The sequence below is a fragment of the Thermobia domestica genome, chromosome 7 (genome assembly GCF_964235325.1).
Source record: "Thermobia domestica chromosome 7, izTheDome1.hap1.1, whole genome shotgun sequence".
NCBI classification, from domain to species: domain Eukaryota; kingdom Metazoa; phylum Arthropoda; class Insecta; order Zygentoma; family Lepismatidae; genus Thermobia; species Thermobia domestica.
Genome location: NC_137460.1, coordinates 132,956,768 through 132,984,724, shown reverse-complemented (window position 1 = coordinate 132,984,724; position 27,957 = coordinate 132,956,768). Strand labels below are relative to the sequence as shown.

Here is a 27,957-nt window from a genome sequence, read left to right as displayed (position 1 = left end):
TTTAGATAAAATAACTAGACAAAAGGGAAATGAACTATGAAGGTTGTTTTCGTTCATTCTAGCATTGATTGTAATCTGCTTGACATAAAGAAAGTTTTCGTCCATTCTATTATCCATCTTCATTCTTATGGCACAAAGCTTCATTGAAGAAACTATTCGCCAACACCTCTACCATCTTGAAAATGATTTAAGTGAAGTAGTGGGTCCCACTTGAGTTAACTGAGGCTCCAAAAAGTAAAATGAGTAAATGTTTCTTTTTCGTCTCATTAGGGAAAGAGTCCATTACTTCTCATTAGAGTGCTGATATGCGATGATAGGAGGATTCTTACAGTGCCGTCTTTACTAACACACTCCCAAAGAATCATAACTATTTATTAGATTAAGAAATGTCATCTGAGTTTGATCTACTGCTTGAGGTATCATGCATTGTGAACTATTTTCACCAGGCCAAACGAGCAACGCAATTATGCACGTATAGAAATTGAAAAGTGTTCATGAAATACTTAAAAAGATGAGACGCCAGTGTTTCTGAATTGCAGAAGTTTTGCTTCAGTGTACTACGAAAACATATACTGCTAAAGCCACCCGTGATCATTATCCCACTTGGTATAGAAGCGATAATGTATCCCTTATATTCTTCAAACTTTCAGTCAGATATTAGTTGTTGTATTCGTTTGATAACATATTATAGGGCAACGGTTCCGAATCATCGATGGAGTGACCCATGCACTCGAGGATTTCATTGGTTCACGCTCCGCTGAGTTTTATCATTGGATCACAATTTACTAAGGTTAACATTGTAGAAGGTTAACACACAAAGAGTAAAAAAGTGAATGGCTGGACCGAGACTCGAACCCGCGATCTTTGGCATGCCGTGTCGATTCGTTAACCACTGTTCTACCCAGTCCGCCTCCCAGAACAGCAACACACTTTCTCACTCCTGAAGTCGGTGCTCTCCATGCCGGAGATCGAAGACTCGAGTCTCAATCCAGTCATTACCTTTTTCACTCTTTGTGTGTTATTGAATTTGCATCTATAGAGGATGTGGGGTGTAAAAATAAGTTTAAATCGGTATTTTTCCTCCTTTCATTAATATATTTGAGAAGTTTATTGTTGCTGAAAGCGTAGATATAAATTTAGATACATGTATATACATATATAGATACATATATATAGATACAAATACAGATAGGTATAGATATAGGTTACCCCATATATTAATAATCGAACAAATATTCAAAAATAATTACTAACATTATAAGATGTGATCTGTATTAAGCTGAAAGTACATGAGAGTCTGTAGACAGAAATGTGTAATTGAGAGTCGCTTTAGACGCCAGGACATGAAATCCTGGAGGTATTTCGATTAATTTCCCTATTCTTAATATTTTAAAATGAAATTCCCTCAATAATAAATTACTAAGAGGATAAACAGCTAAAATGGAATTTATATGTAATTAACATGCATTCCATACGTAATAAAATAACGGGTGAATTAATAATTAGCAGCATGTCTAATTCCATATAGTCATATAATTGTGGATGTTCAAATATGTGGAACACTCTATGTTAAGGTGACTAGGCGTCCTTTTTTAACGAGGTTGTCCCTTTCTTCAGATAGTTGCCTGGTGTCCCAAGAAAAAGAACATTCCTCTTTCCAAAAGAAAGAAAGGTAAATCACGTTTTATTCTCGTAGTTAAGTACTATACATAATTTTTATGTGTTGTTAAACTCGATAGTTGAGCCTTCATTTGAAAAGATTTCGAAATTTTGTAAAATAGTTTCGTTTTTATTTTTAGCAAATGGCTCTGTAGTATACTCCAAGTTTCGATAATGGATAATCTTCTATGGATAGAAAATCAAAGATTACTTCTTCTTCGCTGGCATGAATATTGATATAGTAGTGACTATACTTAGCTGGGTTGTCAAATTATGACAGTTTCCCAAGTATCCCATTTATTATTATTATTATTATTTCCTAAATCTAGTCACCACACTCTATGTCAGATATATCAAAGATTACTTCTTCTTCGCTGGCATGAATATTGATATAGTAGTGACTATACTTAGCTGGGTTGTCAAATTATGACAGTTTCCCAAGTATCCCATTTATTATTATTATTATTATTTCCTAAATCTAGTCACCACACTCTATGTCAGAGAATTCCAGTGCAGAGATTTTTTAACGTTCCTGTGTCCCCCTTCCCCTACACAGACACACCCACTGTGGTGATTTCGCACACTGCTAGAGGTTGAATTTCGGTAATTGTTTAAATTAAAGTAACATACACAATAAATCATGATCTTGTTTAACTAGTCTATCTTATCGGAGTACCACTACTATTTTTAACGTATCACCAATTCATAATCGTCTCAACTAGCATAGCAATAACAATCAACAATAAAATTTACTAGGTTTTATATTATTTTCTTAGAACTGTGTGACTAGTTTTTGTAAAACTATAGTCCCTAACTGATTCTTTCTTACAATATGATTTTACCCTTAATTGTTTATTTCTTTATAAATAATAAATAAGTTCGAAGGCTAGAGAGACCGTTTGTTCTTTTTTGCTTACAATTCTGCTGCACCAATTGCTGTAATGTTTGAAGTGACCAAAGATGGAATAAAGATAGGCGAAACGCTTCAAATTCTATGCATATTTTTAAAACAATGCTTTCTTGTGGTCGATAAATGTATGTTTCGTCTCTGTTTCAACTCTACACATCGCGCTTCCTTCAGCTCACCTCATTTTTTCGCACTGTGCTCTTTCGTAGTTTTTTGGTACCTGTCTCTTACGATACATTTATCTGGTGGTACGTATTCCTTTTTCCACACCATTTTTCTCTCATCCATTTTTATCCTTGTTACCTTGCCACTGAAGACGGAACTAGCTTGTTGTTCCCACACATTTGGAAAGTATTTAGTTTTCCCACGAGAGGATTTATTGGTAAGTAATCAATTCTTTTTTTTTAAATTTAAATATTACATCAATTTATACAGAAATAATATCCATCATTTTTTTTTTAAATCCTCATCCTTAATTCGTGAACAAAGATGTCCAATTCATTCAGAATTTTGAAATATAATTCTATAATCATAACATGTTTATTAACTTTTTATTTCTTTAGAGAAACTCAGGGAAGGAAGAGTTCTATTCATAGCTATTATGAAAGTTTTTGTTTAGATCTCACCTGAAGTGGAAGCCTTGAGACTGTATGAGCCATGAAATAAGATTTGAGGCTGTACCATCTGTTGAAATGTTCTCTCTTAACTAGTTGTACTTCTTCAGGAACTGGAAAAGAGAGACATTCACTGTAAATTATTGTTTTCCTTAATTGTTCTTCTTACAAATATATAGGATTGAAACATTTTCAATGAATAGGTAAATACATTATTAACTGGTAATTCTTTTATAAATAGATAATTTGTTGAAAAACCGTAATATTACAAGAAATACCATATCACTAACAGCAGCAAATTCTGCTTCGAACATTGTACAAATAATTATGTGGTCGAACAAATTAGGAAAATAAGGATGTATAGTTTGGATTTAGGAGAGAAAAGGGCACTGAAGATGCTAATGTATTAATCGTGAAAGGCTTTTGGAGAAAAGAAGGAAGTGTATGTAATGTTTGTTTATTTAGAAATGTCTTCTGACCAAGCGAACTTGGATATTTTGATTGCGCAGCTAGATAAGGTTAGGGTGAATAGGAAGCATCAAAAGATCCTACGAAACTTAAATATAAGCCAACGGGAAGATATTAGGATAGAAAAGGAAGTAACATAGTCAAGAGTTATTGGAAGGGGAGTTTAACAACGAAGTTCCTTCTCACCAACTTTATATGATATAAATTTTTAAAAAGTAATAAAGAAAACTGTTGTTTGTTGACGTTACCAATACCGAGACCATATAAGACATGGACCTATACAGTTTAAGGTGTTATCTGACCCAGCTTAATGCGTTCAACTTTCAATGCTCTACCATCGAGAATCGAACCCAGAACCCTGTGCGCCAAAGACGCACGCACTAGCGTGAGTAGAATAGCGGGGAGAGTAAACAGCAAAGAATAATTTTTTTGCCTAGAAAAGATGGTGTGATCGTGGGATATAGTATTAGAAGAGCTAAGTGTATTTGCTGAAGGTTTCGGGCAGAAATCTAAAACTAAAATTAACAGAATGTTAGGAAAATTTAGCAAGTCCGTAAAGAATGTGAAATGAAGTTAAATCTTAAAAAGATTAATGGGATGGAGATTGGAACTACAGAGAAACTGTATTAACTATGGAAGCTAGAGAAATAAGTAAAAAGCTTTAAATTATTAGGTAACGAATGGGAAACAAAACATGGAAAACTGTAGCAAATAAAGGAACTATGAAGAAGAAACTCATGTCTTCTGAGTGTTGGAACAAAGAGTCACAAAATAGATTAATCAAATTTTTCATTTTTGGAAATCACCAAGTGCTATGAAAAACGACTAGTGGAATTTCAAATATAAATATGGAGAAGAATTGAGACAAATTAGACTAGGGCCATCGTAACCTGAGCTCTGACAGATCTAACATCGTGTAAGTTGACGACAGTGTTGCGAACCGTCATAGCAAGAAGAATCAAAGCGACCACATGACAGAACGATAAAGGAATCGAATTATTTTATCACTGATTGAATCAGATTATAAAATGAAATATTTACAAACTAGATATTTAAAAAGAAATCGTACTTCACTTTACTCCTCAACATTCCAGCACAACGTAGTTCCACTAGGCCTAAAGTTATTGCCACAATAATGAATACTTTTTTCTTTTTCCACTTATTGACACAACTCTGTCCTTTTGACAAATTTGCTACGTAAATAGAAGTGGGGTTACATGGAACAACAACCGGTCCACCTCTCTATCGCCGCAGGGAGTAGGTTTTCGTGGAATTGAAAGCGAAGAGGGTAGTGAGTCTGTACAGCTCTTCTAAAGTTCAAGGGCAATGAACCATTTCTTGGAATGTCAGGCTGAAATTAGTATAATTTGTAATGATCTCTGTAGGAAATTTGTTGACATAAGGAAAAATGTACCTACGTACTCTATATATTACAGAGATCGTTATAATGAACTTTTCATAAGGACTGATTTAGAAATTGAGTGGTTGGAAAGTAACGAACGTGATCCAGCTATGTTTGTCTTTTCGTAGAAGACATTTTTTCACCAATATGTGAAGGGGAGGATAGGTTTAGACCCACAAAAATACATTTGGAAACACTAGGTTGTTTCCATGGTAACCGAACAGTGTTGTCGCATTTATACCTACTCATTACTGTGAAAGTTTTTGTGTTGTCAGATTGTTTTGATTTTTTGTGCTATCATCTCAGTGCATTGGTGTGAATATTGTGGTGTAACCATTGTTATTTTCATTCATCAGTGGAACATAGTTTGTATTCGTATTATTCACATAGACCTAAAATATAAATTTAGTATGTGTATGTGTGTGTGTATGTGTTTATGAACACAATGCCTGAAGTGCGTAAGAAGTGCGGAAAGGGGGTGCCCTTGACAAGTCAGGCACGGGAATTTGTGTTTAATCTTAGGGAATATTTCGAAAAAGAACGTAACGACGGTCCTTTATTGCCATTGAATAAAGTGATTGAAAGAGTAGATTCAGCTTTATACATTAGCCCTACAACTGTGAAAGGAATCACAAAAGAGAAGTGCCTGAAAGACCTCGCTGAACCGACATGAATTTTATCCACCCTAGGAAAAAAGCGTAGGATTTCTATAGTAAACGGAATTAAATTGTCTACAAGTGAAAGCCGTTCTCTAACGTAAGTAGTTTTCATTAAAAAAAAAGATATAACATTATAGGTCTTACGCAGAGTCGTTCTGACGCGCGTTTAGTGTCATACTAAAGAGTTGAGTTGATTTTGAAAAAAAAAATGAAATCTTTAAGTTTAACGTCCCACAGTTATGCCGGTGAGGCTAAAGGAGAGGGTGATAATGAGAAATGAGTGAAATGGTGGAATGAAGAAAGTGGGAGGAAACGGGATAACCCCGAGAAAACCCACGAGCACGGCGTTTGTCCACCACAAAGTCCACACGGCGCGAGCTGGGATCGAACCAGGGACCCCAAGCACCGGAGGTGAACACTCTACCACTGAGCCACCGCGCCCCCAGAGTTGATTTTGAGTTTAACGCCTCTTTCAACAGCGAGGCTATATGAGACGTGGACCTACTGATTAACGTGGAATCCGAACCACATGAGCTCCCGCCGGGAATAGAACCGGGGTCTCCCATGCCAAAGGCGTACGCTAACCGCTTAGCCACGAAGAAGCCCGATCTCATACTAAAGAGTTTGACTAACATATGTTTCCATGCAATAGTCAGGCATTTAGTATGACGCTAATCATATGTCAAAACGACTCTGCATAAGGCCCTATGTGTTTAGAAGTAACGATTGTTTTCGTTACGATTTTGTAAACTATCTTAACGCAATACTAATTTGTTTGTTTCTTTTGTCTAATACTTTCGTCAGGCATAATGTTAAATAATATTTTTGTTGTAATACATATATGATTCATTTCCACAAAATGAGCCCCTTGTTATATTTATATTGTTACAGAAGATAAATGTGGCAACCGCGCTTGATCGCACGTGAGAGTTGTCAGAGCTCTTCTTAGCGCGGCCTTACTCTAGCCATATAGAATCTTTTGGGAAGTTATAATGATACGGCAGGAAATGTTACAAGGACTTCACATACCGTACATATTAGAGTTATGTTTAGAGTGCACACAAACAAAAAAAAATACAAGATCAAGTATTTTGGATAGTAAAATAGATAGATTCTATGACAGTGTCCACTATGATTAAGTAATAAAATTACAAGAGTTAAAAAAAAAAGACATTAGATTAGAGATGCATCCTAAGATTTCTAGAGATATATCCTTTAGTCTTTATAGCCAAGCACCCTAATTAATATTGTGCATGTGCCTGGCAACTACAGTTACTGTGCTGTAGATGTGCTTAGTTAATTACCACCCACAACAGAAGTTGATCCAAGCAGAAAATCTTTTGAAATAAAATTGCTTGCACAGTAACTTTTAACTAAAGATAACAAAACCAATGAGAACATACCAGAAAAGTGGGAGAATAATAATGAAGATAATTAAAAGAGAAGAAGCAACTAGTTAGGATATTATTTGAAAAGAAATTTTATTGTTCTGGTAGTGATAGAAATATATGGTAAAATGGTACAAGAGGAAGAAGAAGGGCATTCAATTTGATTGGTGATATAAAAAGAGGCATCACCAATTGAAAGGAAAAGATTAGCGAAGAAGGCTAGTAAAGGAAAGCTTTCAAATTTGCGGCGGGACTAGAAGAATATTTATGATTATGAAAGAAAATAATAGTCTCCTTTATTAACTTGGACTAACCTTGGTGTACATCTACCATTTAATAAACTTTTTTTTTTCCAGAAATTTACCACGGGTAGTCTTATCTTAATCAACGATTTTTTCTTCAAACAGAAACCCTTCTTCTAAGGAATAAAAATATTAAATTACCTCTCTAGGATCAGCAACAAAAGCTACTATCTTAAATATCTGAACTTTCACAGAACCACTCTAAACTTTTCTTTAAATAACTCAAAACTTTCCAGATTGGTGCATACATTATAAATAGTAACAAATTTGAGAAAATAAACAGTACTAATATTCTATTTGCGAATAAGTGATGCAATAAGCAGATTCCCTACTACATTGACTTGTTAGAACTGTTCATAACACTTCATTATCACATCCTAGGCAAGACATAACTTATTAAAATACTTCCACTGGATTTAAACAATGCACTAGTTAGAATTCCTATTTGGATAAATTAGATACAATATTAGAGAAATATCGACATAAAATACTAATGCTCTGACAGGAAAAGATTATTGTTCTGACGGGAAATTAGTATAAATTTACTGGCCCGATACATTAGCTATCTGTATATTAAATATTTACAAAGATAACAGCTGTAAAATTCCTTAAACAAAGTTTGTTTAAATTATGGTGAGGTCTTGGAAATCAAACTTAGAAAGACTTAAAAGTGGTAAAATCCTAACCATTTTCTCATAAAAACCTACCACATTATTGAATTTCATGTTATAACAAGAATATAGTAGTTCAACTACAGTTCATGTTTCTATCCTATCTGCATGTTTATTAATATATATATATATATATATATATATATATATATATATATATATATATATATATATATATATTGCCTGTACAGTAATTGATTATTTCTTTGTGATACATCATATGTATAGTACTTTTTATTTATTTTTATTTTTTTTATTTTTAATTTTTTAATTTTTTTATTTTTTTTATTTATTTTTTTGGGTCTTTTTAACAAGATCATAACACAGTAAACTCCTTCCTCAAACATCTGACATACCTACAAGCCAAGAAAACTAACAGTGAAATTTGATAATAATACTGTAATAATATACAAGTTGGATATCAAATTTCACTGTTAGTTTTCTTGGCTTGTAGGTGTTTAACTTACATGTGTTTTCGTGATAATCCAGACTTTCCACATACGAGTATCAGTCTCCTAGATTTTCATAAATAACTATAAAAATGATCCTAAATCTTCCAAATAAGTGCAGATAACGATCACTAAAGTTCATAATTGACTTTTTGAGAACATGCAGGCTCTAATTGATATATCACATGACTACCTTTCCATTTCAAAAAATATCACAGATTTCAAAATGGCGGATTTCAAGATGACAGCAGAGGTTCGTGATCTACTCTGCCCATTCTTCTTTTGCCAATATATGAAACTACCACCTTTTGTGTTGTCTATCTTTCACTATTTTCACGATGCAACAGTTTATTTGATTTATGTAATAACATAGCATAGCCCTTCTCCCATCAACTTGGATCCCCTCCCCCTCCGTTTCTTATGGTGCTCAGCCGCTATAACTTTGCATACATACATATTTTCACATCCTTTATCAAGCGCACTATGTCTCATCTCGCAACTCGATTCATCCATTTGAACCCTTTACTTGTGAGTAAACGTGTGCTGATAAGCATGACTTTAAAAACGCTACACTTAACCATTTACTCAAACTTTTCTCAAACCTTGAACACTCCTAGGAAGGGATGGAGGACATATTTCCTATAGTCATTTGCAAACTGCTTATATATCATTCATTGATTCAGTGTTTTGGCATGAATTTTTAGTAAAGGCGTGGTTTACCCCTAATATTTAAATCCGTTGTCAATTCTAACTTTCCACTTCCTAAACAAGACATTCCCGATTTATGTCAGCGGTGTGTCATATGTGTTGATAATAATCTCTTCTTGTTAATCTACGTTATGTATTACCTTCTATACACGGTTATTCATAATTCTAGATATATTCCCTTTCTTTGGAATAATGGCATTTCTTTAAGCCATAGGAAAGTCATTTGATAACAGTTAGATAGTATCTCGTATGTAGCAATTTGATATTACATTTTAATAAATAATATCAATGTGATATTATTGCTTAAATTTATAATTATGCTGGATCAATTATAAATTATCTTACTTTCTCAGTCAACTAAGCATAACAACTCATTCCCGTGTCATTATATTATAAAGTACGACAATTGTTATGAATTTATATACTGACAAACCACCGCCTACTCTCAGACAAACAGACATTTCCATCATTTTACATATAAAACATAAAGTATAAAGAAAGTGTAACTATAAACAGAACTCAAATGTAAAAGCCTTGTAATCGAGGAACAGTTTCGAACAAAATCTTGTTTCGTGAAAGGTTACACAAGCACATTTGACTATCTTATTAGGTTGATGCTATTGAAATGTACAATTTTACGTTTGGTGGGAAACCACCCTGTGTGGCGCAAATAAGGGATAGATCGAGGCGACAACTCCACATATGTTCAGAAAACAGGCTGGTGTTCCTAGTGACTAAGGAAGTAGTGAACAGGATCGTGTGAACAGTAGTATTCTTGAACAGGATCGTGTGAAAGTACACCATGAAGAAAACATACTTCCAAGTTATTTTCTTTTATGAGTTCAAAAAAAATTCTGCACATCCAGCCGTACACATCAACAGTATATTTGGGTCAGGAATGGTCAATGAGCGCCCCATTCACTCGTGAATGTGTCGGTGACATAACATTGAAAAATGAGTCCTGCAGACACCGAACAACAACATATTCCAATAAGTTTTTCAGGAATGTCATGGAACAGGCCATTGGCAAAGTGTTTGTTTGATTGGAAACGAGTTAGGCATACCACCATCATTCGACTATATCACCATCCAATAGGTATGACGAGAAAGTTGAACTGATGGTACATGAGTTGGCACCGACCAACGAGGATCACCCTCTGGATGGGTGCAGTTCATTGAATGTACAGATAACTTGAAAGGTTTCCTGTATTTTATTGTAACTTGGACGAAAAATGAATCTACTACGACCATCGAAAACGACCATAACAGTGGTTGGACCACGGTCAACGTCAGGACAGTTCCTAAAATGCCTCTTCTACTCGTGAAAATATTGTTGATATAGTTGTCTATGGTGGGGCTGATCCATCATGTTGCGAAATCATCACTGTGGATGATAACAATAACGAATTCCACGAAATGCATCGCAAATTTGTCCACAAGCATTCAGCAAAGGTCAATAGATGTGGTGTTCTCATGTTGCACAACCACATATCGTTCAAAGGACGGTGTATTTTATTCATGAGTATGAAACCCTTCCTTACTCATCATATTCTCCTGACGCTTTCCCTCACCGATTACCACCATTTCCGACATTTCGATCCTTTCTTGGCAAGCGCCCGCAGTGACACAGCTATAGAGCACTCATTCTTGTGCTTAGAGTCACTGGTTAAATCCCAGCCCCGCCAAGTGAACTTTATGGTAGACAAACACTGTGTCCGTCAGTTTTCTCTGGGTTCTCCCATTTTCTTCATTACACCATTATAATCCATCTCATCATCACCGTTCCCCTTAGACTCAGTGCATACTGTAATCGTACGACGTTAAACTTAAAAAAAATAATACTTCTTGGCAAGGAAAAACTTCTCTGGTTGTGTAAGACGTGGGTGAAGACTTTCACATTAGAGACTCTAGCTTTGTTTCGTCATGAAATTCTATCGTTGAGAGAGCAATGACAAGAGTGTGTGAGTGCATCTGGAGACTATTTTGACTAACCAAATATTGTATTAGATTGGTGCGGGTGAAATGTCTTCCCCCAGGTGTGTCATTTCCAGAAGCAACAACAACAACAACAACAACAAAAAGTAAGCTGCAATACCTGGTTAATCAAAATAGAGACTGTCTGCAACCACACACCTTTATCATCACTCAGGCAATGATTGTATTCCGTGCCGAAAGAAATCTGAAGTTTATCATACAAAAAAAAAAAAAAAAAAAAAAAGTCTTCAAGCGCACATTACATCGTCCAATATCACGGAGAGTTTTCCGTTTCAAGAAGTGATCTAGATGCCGGAAGAGGTGATGATCAGAAGGATATCCAGTAATATATGGTAGGTAAGGAAGGGTTTCACATTGTAGCTCATGGAGAGTCCGCGCCGTCCTTTGAGCTACATCTAGGCATGAATTGTTGTGCAGCATGGGGTTATCTTGTATGCTAACCATTGATGGATGTTTGTGATACGTTTAGGCTATATTTAATGGAGGTCAGGACTATAACGATCGGCAATGATGGTTTTTTTCTCGATGGAGAAAGACACGGTGGATCAAATCCACCATACATTAACAATACCATGTACGGCTAATGGGATGGTTTAGGACACCGTTCGGGACTTCATCACGATCCAACCACTGTCTTGATTATTTACGATTGTCTACGAGATCCATATTTCATCAGAAGTGACGATCCAATGCAAATATATATATATATATATATATCCAACTTATTCCATACACTCAGTAACTGCACGCCTTCAGAGGACAATTCTCTTTGACTTGTGTAAGTTCAACTTTTTCACATTGCCGATTACACACAGCCGCCAGACGACAGTGACATAGTGTTTGTCTAACTTGTCTACAATGACAAGAACACTTTTCTGAGGGTTGATTTCATGATGTTCCTAAAGAGCTCACCCAAACATGTTGATCGATGCCTACTTGGCTCATTTTGCAATGTTGTGTCACGGCGGAACAAAATTTTGCAAACCAACGGCGAGTAGTGCGTTCCTTTTCTTCCCCAAATGCATTATATATATTTTGGGTGTCCAGAATGTTCCGTCAATTCGTAAAGAAAATTCACTTACAATTGCATGATCCCCCATGGTACATTTTGAAACATCCCTGATTAACAAGGCACTATTTCCTGACTGTCTGGATACTCCAGACTGTTCGATGTGTCGTTAGACGCCTGACCTTAGTCCATCCCTGTGTTGTATTACAGAGGTGAGTTTCCTACCAGACGCTAAAGCAGACATTTCATTTGCACCAATCTAATAGTTCTCATCTTTTGGTTTATGAAAATGACTTACATCAGTCGGGCATTCAAATCACACCAACCCAATATTTATTAACTATAGCAGCAAAATTAGAAGAAGGAAAAAGGCAGAATTAGAGTTATCGAGGTTTAAGAATAATTGATAACGTTATTTTAGCTCATAACCTTATAACTACTTACATTGTAATAATACTGGCATCATTGGTATATATAAATAGAAAATAGTACACGTAAAACAGAATCCAAAGTTGTATATGGGATAGAATCCAGCTGCCTTTGTTGCAATGTCATAGTACATTCCACCGACCAGAAAGCCAAGGAGTAAGTGAAGAACTATCTTGAATATCATGCGTTTCTGAAAAAATATAAAATATTAGACGTTATATTATTGGTTTATAATTTTTTTAATTTTATAATTCTGTAATTTTAAAATAGTACATAGATAAAACTATTGATCGACATTTATTAATAGGTCAAAATATGAAGTAAAGTTAATAGTTTTGTTTCTTGTTTAGATTCAGTTATTTTCACGGAGACCGTCCAGGGATTTTTAATTATCACACAAGAACGAATTTTAAATAATATCTAAAATATAGAGCAATCTCTTAACAGAACGCTTAGACTGTTCACTATTATTTCTTTTGTTTTAAATTCTGATTTCTAAAGCTGTTTTCAGGAAATTTATCGGCTTTTTAGTGAAGTACTTGCCATAGGTAATAGGAAGATGTAAAATTATTTTAAAATCTAGGTGAATGTAGCTATAAATAACAGGAAATGTAACAAAGGGAAAGGAGTTCTGTAATATTTCCACTGAGACGTTTCTATTAATATACTCATGAATTCCTGTTTCTAGTTTATATCTCTAGAAATTATATTCGTCAGAACATTGCAAGCATACAGAATAAGATCATAGAAATAAATTTCAGTATTTTCAGGGTTTAATGTTTTAACTACTATTAGCCCAGCAATAGTTTCATTGATTTTAACGCTAGTATCATCAGAAAAACACCAACTGGTACCCAATGTTTCTCAGACGATGCTTTCAGAAGAACCAATGAACTGACTCTGAGGCTTAAAACGACACCCAAACTCAAAATATTAATTTAATTTTATTGTTGATACCAATCACAATAAAAACTAAACAATATTGAATTGTTAGTATTGTTTATAAGACTGTAAAACAAGTTTTCTAATCTTTTACCTAGGTATAGAAAGTCTTTGCTTTCATATTTGGAAAATTTGTATTTTATAATCTCTAAAGTAGGACTTGACATGGGCTACATCAATAATTTTTGCCAATGTAAAGAATGGCATAGAGATTTCTTTTCTAGAACTTACTCTTTCTTGTCTAAAAAGTAAAGAAAATATAATTGATTGAGTTCTATCATTTGAAACTATACATAACATGCGTTTCAATGAAAGTGTTGCTCCATCTTCTTACCTAATTATGTTTCTCTATACCTATCTTGGTTCCTTCTTTAATGTAATTGTTGAGTAAGAAATTCACTGTGTAAACTTAGTTTACTTTTCGCTTCAATCTGTTACCTACTTTTCATTGGCGAAGTTGTTTTCTTTTAACCTATGGCCGTGCTACAGTAGTTATAGTTCTATTATCTAAATAATGGTACTAGTTCTAAGCAGTATCCAATTATATCTGTCGGGTATAGTTTATAAACAATGTAATTTTATTACAGGCAAAGATTTCAACTGTGCACTATATAACATGATTCATTTGTAATTCATATCAAAATTTCGTTATTACTAGAAAATTTCATTAAAGCTGAAATAATGTTTGGAAATCATAGGTAAAGGAGCAAATATGGAAACTGAAAATTCCAATACATCTACTAAAGGTGTCCATCTTATAAGTTCTAAGGTTGACTCAATAGCTTTCTGTTAAGTTCCAGAATAAGATTGAGAACTGTTTCATTCAGCATGTCAATGACAACTGAATATATTCATCCTAGATTAATATATAATACTTCTAATACACAACTAACAAGATTTAAAGTTGAACTGAACTCACTGAAGGACAACATCATGTTCTTATGATTTTTTCGGGATTCTTCAGTTTTTCCATCCACAATTCCTTCATTATTATTCGTTTACATTAATCGTCTGTTTCCTTTAGTCTAAAGGGCGTAATTATTTCTTGATCTCTACTCTAAATATCAAATCTATTATTTAGTTTTTCTTTTTCTTGGTTTTTCATTTGAGCAGGCTATATGGAAATATACGGGCTGGAATTTGCAGGAGCTTTCTTACAATTCTGCATGTGTCTGCTACTGTGCTCTTATGTTTCTTCTTGATTTCGATTTTCTTTTCTTTTTTTTTTAATTCTGCGGTTGTTAGAACAATATGTTAAAGTTGCTGGTATAATGTTGTTTAAATAATCGGACATAGTATTGTAAAGAATTAAGTTATGTAGTCGTTGCTATGATAACGTAGATAGTAATAAAGAAGAAATGATTTGGAATTACAAATATAGAATATGTAAGCTGCTTCATCGTTGGATCATTAATTATTGGAAAAGATCTATTTTCGAGCAAAGACGTTCTCGTACAGTTAATAGAGTAAGTAACAGATAAACAGAGGAATATATATGCTTTACTTCTATAATAAAATAAATTTTATATATATGTATATATATATATATATATATATATATATATATATATATATATATATATATAGTGTCCTCTTCATAGTTATATTTCAAAGTGAGTTAAGGTCTAGCAACGTAGAAGTAATTTACTTTAAATCTTAGTAAGTCGTTATTATAGAAAACCTCAATGCATTTGAGTTTCAAGTTGTTTCAGCTATTTTGCATAGCGCTCAAGAAAAAGTTTTAACAAATATTTGGCGGACTTTCAATTCAGCAGTTAAAATCCAATTGGATTGATTGTGGCTTCTTTTCCGACATTAGAACCTTTTGGCACCAACAGAATTCAATCAAGCTTACAGAGATTGCAGCAGATATGTGTTTTAAATGCGTTGCCAGAAGGAGAAAAGGTAGTGGCTCGAGTTTGGTGGTAATAGGCTCGAAAGTATACGAAAACTTATGCCAGTAGTGTTCCCTGGATACGCCTTATGATAAAACGTTTGAATAATTAAAGAAGTTAATTATGGTTCACTATTGTGTTTCTATACATGAGATTGCTGAGCGTTATAGGTTCTACAAGATCAAGCAGGGTATATTAAACGATAGCCCAAAACTTTATGGAAGGAAGCGCCCTATTGTAACTGAGGAGCATGGTTTACGCGCTTAGTTTGTTTTTGGTATCCTAAATGAAACAGCTAGAAAATAATTGCATATAGCACAGAAGTTAACGTTCCAACAAGCAATACACTACGGAATGACGTAGAATAGTCAGGAATTAGCCGACCTTGATTGGAACAAGCAGCAAAAGCAACAAAGGCATTCTTTAGATCGTCAGTTTAGATTCAACGCATCTAACACCAAGTGCTACATGACATTATTGCAGGCAGAGGATAGTAACATGAGTTTGCACAAAATATAGAAAAACACATTCCGGCTTGGGGAAAACAATGCTTTCGTAACATGGTTGAAATCATTTTACCAAGGACTCAGGATCAAAAAGATCCAACGAGAACTTTCAGTAATAACAAGAAAAGGGAGCAAAGTAAACTAGTCAATGTGTTAGAAAGTCATAATATCCAGAAATCGAACTACATCGTCAGATTGCACACACTTGAAATAACGTCTGATAAAACGAAAGTTACATTAGAATTATCTAACAAGACTGATCTATTGAGAGATACATAAAATAACGAGTTGCTAGATGGTGAAGAAGAATTCGCAAGGATATATGTTATGAAAAACAAAACAATAAAATTCAGGGGAAACAAAACAATAAAATTCAGAGAAAACAAAATAATAAAATTCAGGTAGAAGAGTTATAAGAAGGGCTACAGAGAATTAGTGTTTTGAAGATAGTGAGGAAGAGTTACGAATAACAGTAAATGAGAAAAAGGATGAAGAAAATGGATCTGATGAGTCAAAAGAACTGAAAGACGAAAAGACACGTAGAGACCATAGAGGAAAAGGATAAAAGAGTTAGAGGCTATCAGTAAATGGAATTCTTATTGATTAAAGAATAATTCCAGTTGAGGGATGCAGTCATGGAAGAATATTAGAAGAAATATTAGAGGTGAAAGAGATTATGCTTCAGCGGAACTATAAGAAAATTACATCAAAGAAGAAAAGGAAGAAGAGCCATTTGTCAGTGCTGGCGGAGGAAATGTTACGGTTGTTAGAATAATATTTTAAAGTTGTTAGTATAACGTTGGTTAAATCAGACAAATTTCCAATTATTTTAAGTACATTTTCCAACGTTTAGTTGACCACTCTGTTAGCTAATGATATTATTGGTACTATTTTTACATTTTTTGTTATATTCTTCTCCTATGTTTTGAACTAGTTCTTTGTATTTTTCTATTATTTTTTACGTGCTTTCTGCAGGTATGTTGCATTTGGAATTGTAGTGTCTATTAGATATACCTCTTCTTTTCCTTTGCTTATTATTGTCATATCTGACCTGTTATGATGTTTTTCCTTGTAGGTTAGTATTTTTTTTGTCTCAATAAAGTTTGTATTTGTCCGCTTCTAACATGATTTCCATTTGGCATTCTTTCCATTTTGTCATGTCTTTCCTTGTGTTCAGTTTCCTTGTACGTCTTTGTCGGTTAGTATTGTTTTGCCTCCATAAATTTCGTGTTTGTCCGCTTCTAGTATGATTTCCGCTTCGTAATTTCTTGGTGTATGATTTTTTTCATTTTGTTATGTCTTTCCTTGTATTCAGTTAGTGTCATCATTGCACATCACCTTCTGATATATTTTATTATTTCTGGATATAGTTGACAATTTCTGCATTCGTCATCTTATGTTGTACTGTAGTGTTTTTCAGTATGTATTTTATGTGGTGTTTCGTATTTATTACTTGATCTTGTATTCCTTGTATGAAGTATTCTGTCTCTAGATATAACATGTCTCCTACTTTCATTCACTGGAATGTTGTGTATCTGACTATATATTTTTCGTTAACTAGTTCTGAGAATCGTCCATGTTGTGCCTTTTTCTTCCTTATACACTCTGTTCTAATGGTTCTACTACTTCGATTCCTCTGTTTGTCTTGGATAAAGTGGTACGTATTTGTAGTCCGCTGCTCATATTGCTCTATATAATTTTGAATTTCCTTTTATTTTCTTTCTTTTTTTCATCGAAATAGTTTATTAAAATTTGGATTTGCCTATTATGTAAATTTCGGATATTGATTAATCTTCGTCCTCCTCCTTTAATTATTCTCCCTGCTGATTTAGTAGTTAGAGCGAGAGCATTTTGTGTGTAATTCCTGGGTTCGGTTCCTGGTGGGAAACCCTTGAAATTTAAAGGCATTATGGTGGTTCGAATTCCACCTCAAACTGCAGATTCTCGTCTCATATAGCCTCGCTGCACAAAAACGGATGCACAACTCTAACCTACCAACAAACCAATCCCCCCTCTCTTCGTAATGATACTCTTTCCAAGGCCGCTCCTGCTTTAGTATTCTCTTTTCTGGTAATACTGTTTCGATTTCCTTTTTAAGTTCTGCTAGTTCGCCCTGTGTTCATTGAATTACTCCGAATGAATGTGTTAGAACTGGTTTCAAATATATCAATAGCTTTACGTAAGTTCTTAGTGTTGAAGTTTGTTTTGCACATCGTCGGCGTTCAGGCAGAAGTCACTAATTCCAAAAACATATGAAAGGAGTTAGGTACTTCTTTTATTATGATAACGATTACACAAGGTGAAATACACGATGTTCTAACATTGTCAGGCTAGATGTAGCAGATGAAATGTAATTCCAAGCATGGTTATCCTTAGCATAATAATATCTAGCATCATAATACGTATGAGAACGTCGTATATTTCACCTTGTATATTCTCCTCGTACTGAAAGAAGTGACTAACTCCATTCGTATGTTTTCGGAATTTATGACTTATGCCTGAACGCCGATGATATATATATATATATATATATATATATATATATATATATATATATATATATATATATATATATATATATATATATATAATCTTCCAGTCTTTGTTGGTGGTTTGGTGGTTTTGTTGCTTCTTTTATTTTGCTGTCTTCTAATCTTCTCAGTTAGTTGAAACCTAGTTAATTATTTACTTCTTTAGACTTTATTACTTCCATATTCATTTCAATAGTTAACTTATATTATTTAATGATAATATTTTCCTCGATTAATCTTCATTTTTTTACCTTTTAACTTCCAAATTTCATTCTTATATCTGTTGAAAACATTTCAGTGATCTTCAGTAGGTATTATTATTATTATTATTATTATTATTATTATTATTATTATTATTATTATTATTATTATTATTATTATTATTGAATTATCCATAACGTAAGTTGCTACACAAACATTTTAATAGACATCTATCTGTGGAAATTTCTGCAGACGTTTCTTGTGTTTCTTTATCGCTTGGAAATTGTAAGTGAATACCAAAACTCAACACTAAAAGAGAAAACACAAATAAGTAAAAAATATCCCCAGAATTACAATACTCAATTACCAGGATTCATAATCATAGAGATTAAGCATAATCCAATTCTTAAAAAACAAAAAACAAAAAAAACCTAAAAACTAAATTTATAATAATATTAACAACAGAAATTAAGACATTTAATTGTCTTTCAATGTGTATAAAGACGGATTCAAAAGAGAAAAGCAAGAAGAAAAAGGAATTTTACTCTGTTTCTGTATTGCTGCATCAACATCCGACGAAGAAGAACACAGAACTGTGTCCACGATGAAGTTGCAAAATCATAATCATCGGTACTGTACTCCGTTACTTCCTTTATTAATTCGTTGTTCCCTGATTGGCCGTTACCTTTGAAACAAAATGAAACAAAATAAAATTATTAAAAAAAAATCATTTACTCCAAAGTGTGTAAAGGTTTATATCACATTAAGGTATTATAAGTAGTATATGTGTTATTGTTGGGAAAAATGAATTACAATTAACACAGATTGGTGCTTAAAAATATTTGTTTTCAAATACAGTACACAGATAAATAAGTAAATAATCTATTATAGTATTGCAAGAAAAATTAATTGTTTAGAAAAGAATGTAAGCAAAAGGCTAGTACTCACCGCAATAAAGAAAGTATAACTCTAAGATCTTTCTGTTATTATTTTATTTCATTGTACATATATATACAGTGGCGGATCCAGGATATGATCAAGGGAGGGGACAAACAATAGTTTGCCGCTTTATCCAGTGTAAAACAGGATTGAAGTCCATTTTATCCATTGTATACCTAGGGTCAAAGGGGGGGCTATAGCCCACCCTTGGATCCCTTCTTATGTATATATATATATATATATATATATATATATATATATATATATATATATACAGGGTGCTAATGAACTATACCGACAAACTATAAGAGGTGATTCCTCACATCAAAATAAGAAAAAAAAAGTTCATATGGGCCTATGGCGAAAAGTGTAGTTTCAGAGCTAGGTCTGTCCTAAATGGCGAAAAAGCTAAATTTCAACAGGCCCTATTTCGAATTCCAGAAACTGTGGATGGTGGTCCTTATCAGCGTAAAGGAAGACATGCATACACAATTTGAAAGTGCATATTTAGTCAATTTTTAATAGGTATACAGGCTATTCCCTACAAGGTGAACTTCTCAGATATGCTGTTAATGGAGTTTTCAGATATATCAAAAAGGGTCCAAAGTAGGCAGAAAGTAAGCCTTGACAACAATGGACGTCCCATGCTTCTGAGGTAAGTCGGAAGTGTTAGGAACCAGCAGCACCATGTTTTTTTGTGTTCAGAATAATGTATGATGCAATGTATTTCGTCATGGTATACTGTACTTCATGTTTTCTTCACTTATAAGTATGAAAGTAAACATTGCAGGATGCGTTTTCCCGAGTACGAGAAACCGTTCTGCTGACGATCCTTAACACTTCCGACATCGCGCCAAAGGATTCTATGTTCACTGCTATCAAGGCGTATCGTTTGCCTACTTTGGACCAATCATAAAGTCAGAGCATATCTCAAAATTCGGTTGATGGCATGTCTAGGAATTTCACCCTGTATGAAATACTCTGTACACCTACTGAAAATTAATGAAATATGCATTTTTGGATTGTATATGCGTGACTTCCTTTATGATGATAAGGACCACCATCCACAGTTTCTGGAATTCGAAATAGGACCTGTTGAAATTTGGCTTTTTCGCGATTTTCGACAGCCCTAGCTCTGAAACTATGCACTTTTCCCCACAGGTCCACATGAACTTTTTCTCTTATTTCGATGTAAGGAATCACCTCTTCTTAGAGTTTATAGGTATAGTTCATTAACACCCTGTAGTATATATATATATACACTCTTTGAGCAAGATACTATGAAAGAATAAGCATTTAGCATATTAAGATTTGCATACAGAAGTCCTGAAGCGATATAAGCCTGGAAGCTTGAAGGTTGAAATCTCTTTGATGAAATTCTGCGTACGCTACCGGATATACGTATATACCTTGTTATAATTACACTCTCGTTAAATAAAACAATAACAGAAAGTGTTTTAGTTATCAATGTGACTCTGATTAGTCTGTAGAAAGAGAATACTTTCTTTGAATTTTTTTATTAAGTATAATATTTATTTGTTAAAACATGAATATACTACTTCTGTAAAATCTTGATTTATGTGGCTATCGAGTTTTGCAAACGCTCTTCTAAACGTGATTACACTAACTTATTGAGAATTATGTTCTCCCTTCTCTAAACAAAAGATATATATATATATATATATATATATATATATATATATATTATAACAAAAGAAACACTGACCAAAGCTTAAAACCCACTTTATTTTAAATTATAATTTGTAATAAAATAAAGTGGTTTCTAAACTTTGGTCAGTGTTTCTTTTGTTAAAATAATCAATCCAAAGCCATGGATAGTCTTAATATACATATAATAGGAAAACTGGAATAATATTATACTTATCGTACTTGTAATAGGATCAATCTATTCATTCCAAAGCCATTGACAGAAAATATATATGTAATGTATATTTATCAGTGACTGTATAATATCAAAGTATTTGCAAACTGCTATAACATCTACCCATGAGACATGTGTGAAGTTTTTCTTTTATAGTCAAAAGCTATGTGAATTTATATGGTTCATAATATAAGAAAATACCTATTATAATAGGATTAACTTAAACTTACGTAAATTCTCATTTCATTTTGAAGATTTATTTTCTTTTTTAAAAAAATATTATTACAATAGCGCTGTAGAAGGACTAATACACGCAGGAAATTTGGGAAAAATTATGATCATAAGTTCTACGTATCACAAGTAGCACTTACAATTATACTCTACACGATGCTACTTGATTCAATAGAATAAACCTTAAATAGTTATTAAAATTGTACTTACCACAAAACACACTTTTATTTACTTAACTGTGTGTGTTTCGGCACATGGTTATTGCCTTAAAAGAAAAAAAAACTTAAATTTTGCCACTTAATGAAGTGAAATTAAATAAGGATGATAAAAAATGGTGAGAATATCAAAGTAACATTTCAGTGATTACAAATTGACAGCTTTACACTATATCTGTCAGTACAAATTAAAAGGTCGAAGATACAAGCAGAATTTATGAAAATGCAAAAGTTATGGGTACAAGAAAAGGTAATCAACAATGGTGTAGTTCACTAACCAATAGTAGTTTTCTGAAAGGACTGAGGATGCCGAAATATACACAGTTGAATAAATAAAATTGTATTTTAGTGTAAGCAGAATTTTAATAAGTATACTCTACTTATTGTCTTACGTTAAATATAGTACACAAGAAAAGAGCTCTATTACAAGTACTCTCATCAATAAATTCACTATCTTTATCATTAACGTTTTCATCTGTAAAATATTTCTATTTACAACTTACTTGATTTCTTGTGAAGATCAGAGGACAACAATAATTGATTTGACTGGTTCTCACTCCAAGAATAACACCGACCATTGTCAACAGCCTTCACCATTTGATCCACGTTGTCTCCGAAGCTACCGCATGACACTTCTATAACTGGAAAAGACCAAATGTTCTTGAATTATTATTAAATATGAAAATAAACATCTTCTCTTCTCTTGCATAATATGATAACTTATCCTCTGTTCTGACAAGGCACTATGTAATCATATTAAGTTCTGGTTGCTAGGGAAATATGCATTATTGTTGATACAACAATTCAACTTTCTTTTGCATGCTTAAGACAAGAAAAGCATCGGTTGATAGCAACTAATAAGATTCAATTAATTTAACTGAAGAAACTATACCACTTTGAAATACATAAAAAATCCAATATTAAATAAATCTGAAGTTGACGTTAATTGAATTGAGTAAAAGAGACAGCATTTCGAGAACCATGATGATGATCTCAAGCAAATACATATACCAAAAGCTTTCGTCTCTTTCTTTAAAGTTTTCTGATATTATTTCAAAGGTGAGATGTCCATTTGTCAAGACCTAACAGAAGGAGGCGATATTACAAGAGTTGAATTATAATTAACAATGAAAGAACTAAGTTAAGTCCTCAACAAAATATTAAGTAATTCTTTGCCCATAATATATTAAGTTAGAGTTAGAAGAGAAAGGGAGGCTCTAGCCGCATCCTACTCTTTATATGAGCACCCATACTTGAAAGTAAACACCATCTGAAATTGCTCAATCTCATTGATAACCAGTTACATCAACGACACTCTATCGTGCTTCCATTGAACGAAGCTCTCAAGTTGATCTTGTGATTTTAATTAAAGATTTTTCTTCTATCATTGAAGGCAAATGTTGAGAGACTCAAATTCGATTGAACTTGGGATACTCTGTCAATTGTTCTCTAATTGATTGGCTGTTTGGTTGAATTAGAATTTAGTGTCCATTCCAGCACCAAGGCTATATGTGACGTAGAAATACATGGAATCCGAACCATACTAATGCGTTAAAATTTCAAGGTAACTACATCGGAAATTAAACCCCTGACCCTCCTTTGCTAAACCCGTGCGTGCTAGCCACTAGCAAGCAGCACGCAGGACTCTGATTGCTTTAAATATTTGTGGTGTGGTTTTTACAGGACACGAATCACCACAGTCTTAATAATTAAACTCTGTGCCTCTTCAGTTATTAAGTTACATGCGAAAACAAAGTTTATTGTAATTTATTCATGATGTCTTTTGATGGAAATAAGTTTTAATGTAACTTATTCATTATATCTTACTTTATCGTTCGACTCTTAAAACTGAGTTCAAGCAGAGAGTATTTTAATGAAAATAATGTTTTCAGAGTAACTATCGAACTTCTCTTGATCTCGAAATTCAACGTGCCTCAGCATTTGACTGCTTAAAAATACAGCGGTCTTTGGCATCGTTTATCCATAGCCTAAGCCCTAGTTTTCTTACCTCTCTAAATTATGCCAAATAATGTTATAAACAACATAAAACATTCTCCTAAACTAAAGTTTAGGCAAGAAGGGTCTCGTGAGCTAGCCCAAGAATTGGCACGGGCAACACCAAAGGAGTTGCTGTTCGTTATTCGTCTGTTTCATTCATATTGACAGGTACAACGCCGAAGGCATTAGTAACTGATTGGTGTTACTTCCGATAACATTTGAGCCGAACATTAGGGAACAAGAGACACTTCAGCCGGCCCGGAAATTGACAATGACAACACCAAAGATAGTACTGTATAGTGCTGTATAGTGTACTCTTCCTTATTTATCTATTTCGCTTATTCCTTTGCTTTCGAATATTCAGCATAAACCTTACATTGCTTTTCCTTGATGACTGCAAATTTTCAGAGTCGTTAGCACTGTAGACGATGCTTCTTCACTGCAAGCTGACATAGATATGTTATGTAGTTGGTACTCCACCTGGTATCTGTCTCTAAAGCCCAATAAATGTATTATAATCTCTTTTTCCTTATAAAAGAATGTTCTTAGACAGATTTATAATGTTAACAATGTACCTATCAAACGCGTTTCATCTCAGAAAGATCTAAATGTTGTCTTTGATGAAAAATACTCTCCTTTGTGGATCATATCAGTTGGATCTCATCCAGAGTTATGAAACTACTTGGTCTACTCTTTAGATTTCCGGAAATAAGACGTTTTTCTGCTGTTATGATGTTCTATAAGGCAGTGGTGCCCTCCCCCTTATGTCCATGACGCACCCCCCGCAATTGTCTATCCATAGGTGTTCTTCCATGAAAAAAAAATCTTTTCGATTAATTTTACACCCCCTCAAACATATTTATATAGATTTTTACCCCCCCAAATATTTCAATGACGCAGTTTGCGTCATAGCCTCCCCCTTGTGGGCACCCCTGTATAAGGCTTTTATTCCTCCGATCATTGAATATTGCTCTCCTGTATGGAACAGGACAGTACCTACTAATCTATCTCGCATTGACTATGTATTAAACTTCTTCCTTGCCATAGTTAGATTTTAAATTGCTGAGTTACATAATTACTCGAAACAAGAACTAATGTCTTTAACGAACTTATGTTTCCCTGACAAACGACGCCGCAGAGCTGATTTACTTTACCTATATAAGATCATCAATGGCAAAATTGGTTCTGAATTTTTACTATCGGAGATTAACTTTCGTGTTTCTTGGCGGCGTACTCGCTCTCTCAATTTGCTAACTTATAAGAGACCTCTAGGTTATCGATTGTAAAGCGCTCCTTGTTTTACAGACTAGCGCACGATTACAATACATTGTCGACATGATGTAACTTTTTACCTCTGAGAGAAACTTTAGAACTCAATTGATGAGAACCTTGTGTATTGAAAGATGGACTCTTTTTCTTTATGTTGTACAAGTTCAGTTAATTGGCCTAGTACTGTGTGAAATTTGTGAATAAATAAATAAATTACCCTCCCCATGGGAAGAATGAGCATTTCAGTTAGTATGCAATATATCCTGTGACAGAATGACTCTCATTTTCATATAATTGACTTTTCATCAATTTACAATTTAATACAGACACATTCGGATTTATATCCGTGACGTTTTGGTTGCAGCTTGTACTGTATCTAATCAGTACTATTTAGTGCAATTTAATATTTAATACGTTTTTTCCTTGACAAATTTCGCGCTTTAGTTGACTTGGTCAAGTGCTGTGACTTTGCTATTATATTAGAAGTACTGTGTAGTGGTTTAAGAGAAAGAAGAAGAAGAAGAATATGAGATTCTAATTAAGTCAAATAATTATTGTTTAGTGAGCGTAAGTGACATAAGTGGTGGTGTTCTATTTCATTTGTAAATTCATACAATAGATTAATTAATTGAGTGATGTTATTAATAAATAAATCTAAGGTTCAACTCACATAGTGATTACTGTACGGTCTTATCCGTTGCTGTATAGTGTTACGTCCTAGTAACATAAATATAAATGAAAGCGCCCCAGAATAGTTATAGAAACTCTTAGTGATGATAACCAAATTTTGTTACATTTGTGACAATGAATTTGATCTAGGGAACACAGAGACAGAGAAAATGACTTAACAAGCCAATCATTTGTTATGATTTATACAAGAATCGAAAGTCAGTTACACTGAATATTACTCATTATTGAAATAAGGTGTAACCAAAATGATATTGAGTTATTAATTAACACCAGTGAAACCGTAATTGTCATTTAAGGCTTGAACTTGACTCTGTACTCAATACCACAATCTTTAAATGCACATTGAGAATATTATTTACAATCCTACTTATATGATAGTTTTAAATCACTCTATGTTTGTCCTCTAATGAAGACAACTTCCAGTGTCCTCACTCGGTATTTTTGCAGTCGGAACGACAGCTTAAATTTCACTAATATCAGTAACTCTATGAAGGAATCTTTTCACAGAGAGATCTTGTCTGACTATGATATTGACATGAAACGTCAAAGGAAGTCCCCTTCCTCCGCCCCTTATCTATAAGAATATCTTTTTGTATCCGTGTGCATCTTCTTGTTTATGAATGCCTTTAATTTTCACCTTCCCTTCCTGCTGTCGTATCCTTGTTATTTTCGGTTACTAGAACTTTGTTTTGAAAAAAAAGTTGAATTTCTAAAACGAGAATGAGTTTTTTTAAGTCACTGTTAGTTTTTTGTCCGGATTTTCACTGTTTCTTGTTTATTTATATTCCTTTAAAAAGAATCTTGTTCATGATCTCGTTATACTCTTTCTCTCCAACCAATACTTCGACTTATCAGTGATACGTGTACTATAAAAGAACTCTGGATTAGGTGAATTAATTGCGTTATCAGACAAGCATTAATCTAATTACACCCTGCCCTTTAGGATAAATGAGACGACGAGAAATGAATGACGGCAATTGCAGTTAATGATAATTACAATTTGGGTAATTGCAACAGTATAACTTACACATTAAAACAAGAACTTTAGGAATGATAAAAAAAAAAATGGATCAAAAAATGGTGATCTTGCCAAAGAATTTTAGGATGATCAAAAAAAAAAAAAAAATAGACCAAAGATTGCAATCTTGGCCGATAATTAATTTTGCATCAGGGACCACAAAATTTTTGAACGGCCTCTAAATCGAGTTTTCGTATTTTCTACGGAATAAGGTCATTATACTGAATTAAGTGATAGTTTGGCATTGGCTACACTATATGTAGTTCTTCAGATATAAGACCTACAAGAAAATTTTTGATTAAAATATATTAGATCTTTTGATTCAATAAATAAGTAAATAACTTTCCTATTCTCAACATCAAACTAAATTCATGGTCACGAGATTTGTTAGAAAAAATTACTGAAGCTCAGTATGTATATTCCAGCAATATAATTATAACTTCTATATGTTTAAAATTTCCAGACAAAACTAAATAGTAGAATTGCAAGGAAGGTAGCACTTTAATTTTTCTTTTACGGTTAATAAAATTTTACCTGCACCTATGGTTTAAAAACGGAAAAACGAAAGTGAAATGTTCGTACATCGAGAAGAAACGCGACTCTCGGCAAATTGACAAAATTGGCATAATGTAAGAATTCACTTAGGTATTGTCATTATCCATGCCAGTAAGGGAGAAGTTTTTAGCTTTCCAAAATAACTAGATTTTTATTTTTCAATTTTAATTTTTACTTTCGCTCTTAACATTTAACAGAAACTACTATTACGGTCATCGATTGGGGACACAAACTTTTGAAATTTTTCACAAAAGACTCCACTAAAGGGTTTAAGAAAAAATAACAATTATAGGACGTAACTATGGACAAAAACGGGAAGCTTTTTTTTTCCTTTAAAAAGAATTAGAGAAGGACATCTTGTGTGCGTTTGCATTTTTTCTCGGAACACTGGACGACCTTCTGAAAAAAAGGGACAATCTTGCTAA

At 33.5% G+C, this 27,957-nt stretch overlaps 1 protein-coding gene across 1 annotated transcript in view; it reads right to left on the bottom strand.

Annotated features, from left to right (window-relative positions):
- Nucleotides 1–27,957, bottom strand: part of LOC145690402 (ATP-binding cassette sub-family G member 1-like) — a 271,412-nt gene that overhangs the window by 8,402 nt on the left and 235,053 nt on the right. Inside the window, exons 6-9 of the mRNA XM_081765244.1 lie at nucleotides 22,506–22,643; nucleotides 19,281–19,420; nucleotides 12,676–12,850; nucleotides 3,193–3,293 (exon numbers count right to left, since the gene is read on the bottom strand). Of these exons, the coding sequence (XP_081621370.1) occupies nucleotides 3,193–3,293; nucleotides 12,676–12,850; nucleotides 19,281–19,420; nucleotides 22,506–22,643 (554 nt within the window). The remainder of the gene's footprint in view (nucleotides 1–3,192; nucleotides 3,294–12,675; nucleotides 12,851–19,280; nucleotides 19,421–22,505; nucleotides 22,644–27,957) is intronic.